Genomic DNA, 12,212 nt, shown 5'->3' on the forward strand with positions numbered 1-12,212 from the left:
TGAGCCTACATTCTGACGTACAACCCAGAAGCGCTTTAGTGCTTACAACGGACCTGGTAAAAATAACTGGCGTGCAATGATGCAAAGCCTTGCGTTCCTGTAAGGATGTGATGTCACGTGAAAACTATGAATTGGGTAAATAGTGTGTATGCATTGACGTCACTTTCCCGCCCGGAACACACTCCCTCAGCCGGACTGAGTGACTGGATTTAATAGAGGAATCTAAAAAAATGCGACTTGGACTTGATATAGTGTTTCCTTACAACTTACTAGGGATGTCACTTTACGTTTGAAAATCGATTGCACAATTAATCGGATCAACCAACAAAAGTTTCGAAAACGAAAATAGGGAATCGATTTTAACTATACTTCTGCATAATGTGTCTCTTTTTACTACAAAAATGTGAATTCTGCCCGAATTCAGACAGTCTCATGCATAGGCCCTACATATACAAATTTGGACTACGGTCTACAATCGCCTACGTAGGCGAAATTTGTTTGGCATTTCTAATCGTAAACACAGCCATATTGAAGCCTGCAGTTTTTCATTGATGTTATGGCAGTCCACTCTGCTTATTGTTTTTCGAGAATGTTGCACTCCTGTTTGTCATTGAGCACGAAACTTCACGCCAATAAATCATCAGAAATATTGCTGACTTGTGCGCGTCTCAATCGCCCTCTTTACGTTCGTCCTATAATGCCTGTTAGTTGTCCATGGATTTGTCTATATTTGGAGTTGAAAATGGAAACGTCTTTAGACATGGACAATCAATTTTAAAATCGATTCAATGAACACTTACGTCTCAAAAATCAAACAGGATTTTTTCACAAAAGTGACAGCCCTACAACTTACCAAAGATCCAGTGATCCATGGATATTGACATGCATTTATGCATACATGCACTGACATTTATATGTGCCTGATTTCTACGCCGGGGAAATACATAAATACAACGCTTCATATAAATACAATATAAGTAGGTCTAATTCCGGGTGATCCATTATATCAATGTTATATATATCATTATATCGTGCAGCCCTAAAACTTGTATAGATTTTGATTTTGACTTTGATGTCCCCAGAGTGTATAAGTTAAGTTTTAGCTCAAAATACCCCACAGATATTTCTACATAGTATGTTAAAATTGTCCATTTTTGAGGGTGAGCAAAAACACACCGTTTTGTGTGAGTTCCTTTAAATGCAAATGAGCTGCTGCTCCCAGCACAGGGGGCGGAGCTTCAACAGCTTGCACTCACACAGACATGCACTGAAAATTTCTACAACTTTTAGCCTTTTATGTTCAAACCGGATTCAGACAATGATGGAGAGACTCAAGAAGAAGTGACAACATGTAGAAGCAACAGGACATTTCTGAATGGTTAGTTGATGAATTTATGTAGCTTATGTGTAGTTATCTTCTAGTCATTGATTAGCATATTCTGTCTTGATAATCTATAAATCGTGTTCAGGGGGCGGGGTTTATGTAAATTCTAGGGTTGGTGATGTCACTAACCCGGGAGGAATGTGGTGTAGTCTCTACCAGCCGTTTGTTGTAGTCCTTAAAAAGCGATTTCTTTAAAAGCAAATATCTCCCTTTCCTTTGAACTTTGAGCGTTGTAACTTTGCAGATGTTGTTTATGCTCAAACAGCAACATTACACACTAACTAAAGTTAGAAAAGTGAAATCATAATCAACCCCCCCTTTAAAATAGAATAACTGGCTGTCACATAGTTTTTCAGTGTAACAAGTATGTGAACTGCTAAATCTCTGCATCATTTGGTATTTTTATGCTTTAGTGCAGTCAAAAACACTACATACAGCACCTATAAAATCCTGCCAGCACTGACAAGAATCCTTTGGTACTTATTGCGTCACCTTTGGCATAAAATCAGCACTGCATCTTATGCTCATGCATGCAAGGTGTCCTTGTGGTCCAGGAACGGAGTAATATATCTTGCAGGCTGCAGCCCAACCCGAGTTAAATGTTAAATTGAAACTCAAGGCACTAGATATAATCTTTAGAATGGTTATTTATCGCCACACACACACACACACACACACACACACACACACACACACACACACACACACACACACACACACACACACACACACACACACACACACACACACACACACACACACACACACACACACTTTTACCGCAGCAGCACACTGCTTCACATATGCAATGTCCTCAGAAAACTGTTTTTCTCAAGGCAATTTAACACAAATAGTGCTTCACCAAACTGATTAACATGTGATTTGTAACTATTTTACGTTTTGCTGAATTGGTGGTTAATTCATATGAAATCTAATTTGTATGTTTTGTTTTCGTATGATCTGCTTACGCCTCAGTGAAGGTTGGGTTTAGACCTTTAGATCTTCAGCTTACTTTTGTACGAATCGCACAAATTTCGTAAAAAATCCCATTGTGGAAATTCACACAAAATGGCCACCTTGTTAAATACACTTTCTCATGACGTCAGTTTAAATACTTGAATAAGCATAAAACTACATGACACACACAAATGTTGGGCAAACTAAATTCTAAAAGACTGAAATTATACTTTTCAGTACTGATTGAAATATAAGCATATTCGGTAACACTTCATTTCGAAAGTCCACTTTAGACGCTCTACTAACTATAAGTAACTTTGCAACTACATCAACTAGCAGTCATTAGAGTATTAGTAGACTGTCCGCTTAAAGCGTCATGAAACCCTAAACTACATTTTCTGAGATTTTGGCCCAATCCCAATTCTGCCCCTTACCCCTTCACTTTCCCCTACCCCTCTGTTTTGCGTGTTCCCGTGAAGGGGTAGGGCTGTCTCGATTCTCTTTTGGTTGGAGGGGTAGGGGTAGGGGGAAGGGCCAGATAGCCCTTGAAACGAAGATTTTTCGGGGCCACACTTCAAAAGAAGGGGTATGAGAAATGTACCTGCATACACCGGCTACAGAGGCAACATGGCTGCCAATAATCATTTTCTTTATGTCACATTCAATCTTGTGTTCATATTTACGGTCATGTTCTTCGAAGAAACGTTTGCAAAAAAAAAAATCGCTGAAGTTCGTTAACGATAGTCCCGCAACATATTTTAATGTCTGATAACTGGTGAATGTAATTGCGGCAGGGAATTGGCTTATCTTTTACCGTACATCTGCTATGAACGCATTGTTTTCTTGTGGTTATATGTGATCACGATATAAACGAACAGTGCTTACACAGTTTCATGCTTTTTGCAACATGATCAACCAGTCTTGTATGTTCTTTATCAAACAGGTACACCTGAGGAAACCCTGAGGCTCATTCGTTTTCGCGCTGACAACAAGCAACGTTTCCTGAAGTCCAAAAATACTTAGGCGTCGAAGATATCATCATCTCCGTTGTTTTCTGCGAACTTCAGAAGAAAAATGCAAAAAAATAGCTGTAACCCACACAATTGAGATGACTACAGCTGACGACGGCATCTTGGAAGTTTGTGATAAACATTGGCGCATCTCCTGTGACGCAGGCGCTAGCGACGACGTATAATGACGTGTAACAGTGTAGTAGTGGTGTCCCATTTCTTAGGGGAATATTTTCACCCCTACGCCTTGCCACTCTTTTAGGAGGCGAAGGGGTATAAAATAGAATTGGGATTGGGCCTTTATGTGTGTTGAACATCCTAGAAGACAATGTTACCATCCATTAAGTTTTTTTTTTTGCACTTTTTTCATCTTCTGGATTTAAATTCTTCTTTGTTATGTTTTCTTGTACATAGTACATGGATGACTCATCGGTGTCTCATAATTATTCACGAGGCTGCGTGTCCTTATCCAATGAGAAGACGCCTTGCTTAATTATTCATGACAGCAAGCGTTGATTTCCTCTTCAAACAGTGAGATCGCATACAGTAAGTGAGAGATGCAGTACTGGGTCAAAATGAGAGTTTGTTTTTGCTTTCTGTGTCGCACAAGTCCTCTTCAACAGATCCTGAGTCTTCAACACAAACGCGATTCATCCACACTGTGAATTATCAGTCTTTACAGCTCTATAACCAATCAAACGGCTTATAAAAACACTGCTAAAGTTATCAAAGATGCAATAGTGCATTCACATATATTTATTTATTTGTAGTGCATTTATTTGTGCATTCAATTATAGCTGTCAGGATATGTACTGTATTTGTGTAACGGTTTATGGTGACTTTATAAAAGCATGTGCATATTGTGTTGTGTGTAATGGTGAACTGCAGTGTGCATTTGTGGGAAGCTTTGATGCTTTTAACTCAATGAGAGCGAAATAAAACTGTCGATGCCGTTGCTGTGCTGTCATTCTCCTCTCATCCCCCTCCACTCCTCAGCTTTACCACGCTCACTTCTGTAGCAAACTTCTGTGGTGAGAACTGACTGCTGCCAAACTGGGGCTTTCATGACAATACTTAGTTACGGTCCACCACTGGTTAAAACTCTGTAATCCAAAAGGATGGAAAATGTATTTGCAATTAATATAGATAAATCTTAAACGTAGGGTTTATTAAAGGGATGTTTCACCGCTGGAAAGATGAATGTGTATTTAAATTGGGTCATTTATGTAGTAGAAATGTGAAATTATTTTAGAAGTTGGTGCCTTCTAGACTGAGAAAAGCCAGAAAATGTATTTTTGGCTCATGTGCATGAAAGACAACAACTCCCAGAATGCACTTGCTTCGCTGCCCTACGAGGCCCAATCCACGCCTACCGGTTACAGAGGGCAGTATCGGGAGAAATGATACAGCTAGGCTACTAGTCGACTCGAAACTGAAAAGACGGCGTTTTATCGTGAGATCCCCCTATGGGCGGGTTGAACACATGCGGAACGAGCTCCTCCTATTGGCCGTAGTCTCTCGCCTCTGGACAAAGCCTCTGATGAAGATAAATGATGATTTTTGCGTCATCTGAGGTTTATTTCCAGACACACAATACAGAAATCTCTCGTCTCAGGGGGACATGAGGGAGGGAAGCACGGTCACCTCGAAAATACTACCGGGTTTCTACTGATACAAAGCTGAATGCTAATCGGTGAAGTATCCCTTTAAGGAAAGGAAAGACCATGTTTGTTTTTTTTTGCAATTTTTCCTAATTTGATGGGCAAATCTGCAGATTGTGTTGGTGCATCATAGTTGCTGTAATATTTTTACTCAGATGTCTTCTTTTGTTGTTGTGATTGTTTTATTTTTCCAATTTTGTTTGTTTTATTGTGTAACCACCCGATGTAAAGAATGTTTGTATTATAAAAAAATAATAAAACTGTTAAAAATGTAGGGTTAAATATTTTTTCGAGTGCAAACGAGGGTGAGTAAATGATAACAGAATATTAATTTGGATCAAATGTCCGGTTCAGTCGCGAGACTCAGATTAGACCCCTCTGAAGGGAGACAATCTGCTCAAGACTGCAAATGCACAGCAAAACGCTTTCTGCCGAGCTGTATTTAATAATGCTTTAGTAGGTCCTTCTGTACTGCAGCTATTAGGATCCGCAACTACGAGCCTCATCTGAGCGTCTGTGGACACTACGATACACTAGAGCAACTTTACAGCATTCATGTCTGTTCATAACACACAGTGCTTCAGATATCAGTGCTGGGGCATATTTTAAATCGTCCATTTCTCTTTAAAGATCTTAAAAAATCAGTAAAGAGCAAGCCTTTTCTTTCAGAATTGGGCTAAAAAAACACATTTGCCTGCCTGTCATTATCAGCTGATTGAGTTTATACAGTCTATAATCTCAATATCCTCAAACTAGCACTGTGGTAACACTGTGGCAATGTTTTGTAATGATAAATTCCAGTTGAGCATCTATATATAAATATATATATATAAATCCTAACCATAATATAAAATAATTTATTGAAGGATAAATTCTAATTCATCTGAAAATCTATAATACATTTTAGCCAACACACTGCAGGCATTTGCTAGTCTCAAAGCATCAAGTTATTATCTTACTAAATTTTTTTGGCAGACAACATTTTAAAAGCAGCTTTAGGGAGTTATCAAACATACTCATAATTCTGCCAAACATCTGAAAGAACACATGGTCTGAGATCTTCTGATGTACATCGCATAATTGTGGGATGAATATCACAAAAGTATGATACAACGAACAAAATATATGAATATTTACACACAACTGGACAATATTGCATCGGACAAATTGCCAAGAGCAAATACTCATGACTAATTATCAAGCAAAATTTAAAATCTCTATATCATATCGCCAAAAGACATAACACAGGATAGATTGATAGATGGACTGATGAATGCAGACCTCTAGCAACAAGTTCATTCACATGTCACTCATTTTTTCTATGGCATATTCTATCAAATTTAGCCAAATACACACATACACACAAAAACATAAAGAGAACACGTGTCTTCTGACCAAAAAAAAACTCAAATGCCAGAGGAAGAGTGAAGACTTACCATCATCTATTCTACATGAAGACTGAGATCTCTCTCACACACACACTGACACAGAGAGAAAGTGTACACACACATATGGATGGAGAGAGGAGGAGGAGGAGGAGGGGAGAGGGAGAGAGCGAGAGAGAGAGAGAGAGAGAGAGAGAGAGAGAGAGAGAGAGAGAGAGAGAGAGAGAGAGAGAGAGAGAATGAGCCGAAAATTACAACCTGAAGTAGAAAAAAACCCGAAGAAATTAAGAATGACACACACACACACACACACACACACACACACACACACACACACACACACACACACACACACACACACACACACACACACACACACACACACACACACACACACACACACACACACACACACACACACACACACACACACTACTAAGAGGTCTACTAACTTACAAGTAGTTTATGCAAATACACATAATATCAACCCTTTTAAACACTTCCCAGCAAACTGAGATAAAATGTGACTGGAGCTTGTAAGTTTCACAAGTGCTTTTGTGCATTTATGCATCAAATGGATAATGAAGATAGTGAAGGAACCATTTCATATTCAGAATTACTAAAAAATTACAGATATGTCTGTAAGAATAGGCCAAAACAGAAGCATACGGAGCCTCTAAAGGGACATGGTGATTGGTGAAGGAAAAAATATGAGATGTAGGAAAGAATATTTGTAAATGCTTTTGCGTTCGCTCGCTTGCGTTTCTCAAGGGTAACGTGAAACATTTACAAGAGACTTATTATTTTTCCTGTCATCTAATTCCCCCCCCCACCCCACCACCACCACCACCCCACCACCACCACCACCACCCCACCACCACCATCCGTAGAAACATGCACCCATATCTCACCCTAAATGGAAGATTTAAGTATTTGAAATGCATATAAAATTTCCATCCATTTTGAATTTCACAGTTTTAACGTATAAACTAATACAATTGATGTGATGCATATTTGTCAGTCATGCAAAAAATAAACGGGTACATTTTCACGATGAGACAGATTTATGCTGATAAAAGCAATTTGAATAATGCATTTTGATGTGATTATTTAAATAAAATAAAATAGATGCAAATTGTTAATAATATATTATTTTTTTAAGTGCAGAAATCTTCATTTATGTATGACTGAGTTTATTAGTTCATGTTAAAACTGTGTAATCCAAATAGGTGGAAATATTATATGCAATTCAAATATGTAAATCATAAACTTAGGCCCAAAGATTTTGTGTTTGAGGGAGTCTCTTTCAAAGCAACGCGTATCTTATATGAGTGCAGAAACTAGAAAACTATTTCTGCTCACGAGATCAGATCCCGACAAATCAGGCATCATCTAAAACAGCTTTACGGCACACAGACACATGAAGCTCCGAAACTACAGCTCAACAAAGACCATGTGGAGTAAAGCAGACCCTGAGCTTCACATTCATCCACTGCAGAATATGAGGTTCTTTCTCAGTATTTTGTCTCGTTTCCAGTACAAATAAACACACACACACACACACACACACACACACACACACACACACACACACACACACACACACACACACACACACACACACACACACACACACACACACACACACACACACACACACACACACACACACACACACACACACACACACACACACACACACACGCCAAGCAATGTGGATTTATCCTTCATCTGCAGCTGTCAGTGGATTCTCTGCTTCCTTCACATTAAGGTTTTGACATCTCAGACGTTGGAAACACACACTGTAGACACACTGAGCAAACCAGGATAAATGGAGCATTTTAGGCTTTTGCACGGATGCAATATTGGAATCTGTTTGTTTTTTTTGTATAATTAATTGCTCTAAAGTAAAGCATTACATCAACAGCACTAGTGTAAAAATACTTTAAAAACAGTGTAATCGTTGCACAGCCTAAAGTTGAATTAAACTACCGTTCAAAAGGTTTTGAAAGCTCACCAAGGCTGCATTTATTTGACCAAAAATACAGTAAAAACGGTCAAAATTTTGAAATATTATATATTTAAAATGACTGTTTTCTATGTGAATATATTTTCAAATGTAATTTATTCCTGTGATCAAAGCTTTATTTTCAGCATCATTACTCCAGTCTTCAGTGTCACATGATCCTCCAGAAATCAGTCTAATATGATGATTTGCTGCTCGAGAAACATTTCTGATTATTAATGTTGGAAACCGTTGCATTAAGCCAGATTTACTTGTATAGCACTTTTCACAATACACATTGTTTCAAAGCAGCTTTGCAGAAAACATTCTTTCTGATGTCTATAATGCCTTTACTGCTATTTTTACTGTCAATGTAATGCATCCTTGCTGAAATAAAAGGAAATAGGGTTTAAATCAATATATTCTTAACGATGAGCAACAATCATCCAGCGTAATTACTTGTGCATTATAATTAGATGCAGAATTGCATTAGCAGATAGTCACAGGAACTAGTATATGTGTTAGTGGCTCACTGTTATGTAACTGTGTTATATAACGTGTGTGGAGAACTGCCACAGCCATATCATCATCTGTGTGTGTGTGTGTGTGTGTGTGTGTGTGTGTGTGTGTGTGTGTGTGTGTGAGAGAGAGAACAGAAGACAGGAAGTGACATCGAGAGACAGAGAGAGAGTCTCTCAGTATGCTTGTGATCAGGACGGCTATAAATCACTTAAATGATGGTGATTTATATATAATAATAAATAAATTTGTTGTGTTGTAAGCCTGAGGAGGGTTGAATGAATGATTTGGGTGTGTGAGGCACTATATATTTTTATTAGCTAATAACATTTTTGTCTGTGTTTGTGACAGAAAGCTACCGAATGGCTTCAGAAGCCTTTGGGCACAGAAGTCATATGGACTGCATTTGTAAGTTGTAGTTTGTGGAGCTCAACAGCCTGGGTTTACTACATGCATTCCCTGAATAGAAAAGAGCAGCATGAACATCATCATCATCATCACACGTTTGCAATGACATGAGGGAATTTTGCATCTCTGTCCAAAACTGATACCTGTACACAAACCCTCTCGCTCATATGAGCATAGCACAGTCTCCATGGCAACGCCCGCTCCCATGACAACCATCCATATCCACACAGCAGGGCGAGAAATGATTGTGACATATGAGCTGAGGAACGAGTGTTCATCGCCCGGCTCGGGTGAGAGTCTCGAGACAGATGGGTCGGGGACAGCTGGTCATATTTCAACAGTAGAGCACGGCGCTAGCAACACCGAGGTCATGGGTTCGATTCTTAGGGAATGCATGAGTTGAACAAACAAATTTACAGCTCGAATGCAATGTAAGGCACTTTGGATAAAAGCATCTGCCAAATGCATAAATGCAAAGGTGATAAGTCAGAGTGCATAATGTTTATTAACAGATCATTTTCAACTATTTATCACAAGATAATCACTTTAAAGCATTGATTCTCAGCAAACTTGTGACTTAAAAAAATGACTTAAAATACGATAAAACCAGCATTAAAATAAGTCAAAACAACTCAAATTGATTTTAGTTTTCCCCTCTCAATTACTTTTTTTCTTTTGGAAGAACCAGGGTACTTAAAAAAAAAAGGATATATGAGGAAGTCTAATTTTACAAGTGTGATTTCAAGACCTGGAAGAGTCATGTGTCATGACTTGATTATATCATTTGAAGTGCTTCATGGGAGTGGGCGGATAGCTCGAATAGCTATTTTGGCGCGTTTTGCTTGTGGCGACTCTCTGATTGGTGGAAGTTACTGTACAGCATCATGGGTAATGTAGTTTTTTCTTCCTGAACCTGACTGTTGCACTCTATTGTGAGATATCAATACTATATAATCTTGCAATTGCGAGGAAAAAGGTCTGAATTCTGAAATAAAAAGTCACATTTACCTAAAAAATGTTATTCCGTGAATACGAAACAAGCTTCCGTATCATTTTTCGATATAGATGTGAAACAGAAACCTGTGAAATCCACACACAGATGGGACTCTGACAGCTCGGAGCATGTGAGGAGTTTTGGGGTGAGGTGAGCGTGGAGTTGGGCAGCAGGGTGAGCGAGGTGGGGAGGCAGACAGGAAGCGAACAGTGCGGGGACAGGAAACAGGAAGTGATGCGCTCTCACCTTGGGTGTGGGACAGGAAGCTGTGGAGAGGCGAGAGGTAGCCTGGGCTCGCGGCGACTCGGACGGCGTGGTGCTCAAAGATGCCGTGTCACGGGGAAGGACCTGGACACCCCGTGAGATGATGGAGTCGGGAATCTAAAACACGAAGATGGATGTTTATTATAACCAGAGACCTCTAAACATTTGTTCACTTACTCTTTGAGCATTATGCAAATTTAAAAAGTCAAACGTTTGCAATTGAAAGTGTTTATTTATTTTAAAGTTGTGGTTGAAACCGAACTTGGGACATGTTTTTGTCAGGTTTCTAATCACATAGTATGTTAGTGCATTCCATACACTGGAAAAAATGTGGCCAAAAGTTCATGGATGACAGTATTTTCAGTGGATTTTGAAGCATGTTTGATGTTTTTATGCCTTATATCACCCACAACCTATTGCTACATGAAAGAAGAGGAGATTGTGAGATGTTTCCCATCAACTTTTTTAGTTTTAAGTAGAAAATTGTGTGGAATGTGAAGCTGAATCTGACAATCGAGTTTTTAAATGTATGAACCTAAAAGTAATAATGAATGTTGAGGTAATACATTTAGCTGGACGTTAACGTTTACACACAGTAAAAATGTTTTTTGGAAGTTGTAAATAAAAAAGATCTTTAGAGTACATTTCGCAAGAAAATACTTTAATTTAATTAAATTTGCATCTTGCCGTTTCTTTGTAATTATTTGTGAAATTTAGTAATCTCTCTAAAAAATTTTTTTATAATAAGTAAATCCTAAAATAAAAGGAAATAGAAATAAAAGGAAATAGAAATAAAAATTAAATAGAAATAAAACTAGAAAAATGGAAAAAGAAGTGCACTTAAGTGTATTAAATGTGCACTTGTAATGTAAACACACTTTAAGTACTTTAAAAAAAAGTGCTTTGCAATAATGCCAAATTAAAAGTTTTACTTTAAAGTACATTTTATGTCATTAACATACTAAAGCACATGTAAAGCACTTGATTATAATTCAAACTGCAGTGTGCTATTCAATATTACATTTAAATGAAATATATTTTAAATGTACTAAATTACAACTTCATCATTACAAATGTGTAATTACAAATATACTTAAATACATGACATACATGATTTAATAGAAATGGAATAAAATTTTAGCTGGCATTTGTCAGTATGATTTAACCACATTTCAAAAGAATAGAAGTAATTATGAAATGACAACAGAATGAATTATGAAATGACGTATAAAGATGTATTTAAGTCCTACTTAAGTGGGTCGAAAAAGCTATTTGCATTTAATATAAATTTGAATTATAATATATAATATATCATATTTTCATTTAATTGCAAATAACATGGAATTAAGTGTCAAAAAACATTACATTCGGATTACATTAAACAATGTTGGTAACCAGACAGTTGATAGCCATTGAAGTACATAGTATTCTTTATTTTTATTTTTTTTAAGTATGCTAAAGTGTGCTTGTTACTAGAATAGTGTAAGTATGCAAATCAGGACGCAGATTGAAGCATGATTGGCTGAGTTATCTGTCCGTCAGGCTTTGAATGACATGACAAACGAGGTGCACAACAATCAAACAAATGATATGAAGATGATGTACGACATTCACTCACACCTGAG

General features: G+C 37.8%; 1 protein-coding gene across 6 annotated transcripts in view; it reads right to left on the minus strand.

The window, feature by feature from the left end:
• gphnb (gephyrin b) overlaps positions 1-12,212 on the minus strand; it is a 106,436-nt gene that overhangs the window by 32,335 nt on the left and 61,889 nt on the right. For all 6 annotated transcript variants that reach the window (XM_082147170.1, XM_082147169.1, XM_082147168.1 and 3 more), the window contains exon 8: positions 10,570-10,704. In XM_082147170.1, the coding sequence (XP_082003296.1) occupies positions 10,570-10,704 (135 nt within the window). The remainder of the gene's footprint in view (positions 1-10,569; positions 10,705-12,212) is intronic.

This window comes from Leuciscus leuciscus (genome assembly GCF_965113295.1).
Source record: "Leuciscus leuciscus genome assembly, chromosome: 19".
Classification (NCBI taxonomy): Eukaryota; Metazoa; Chordata; class Actinopteri; order Cypriniformes; family Leuciscidae; genus Leuciscus; species Leuciscus leuciscus.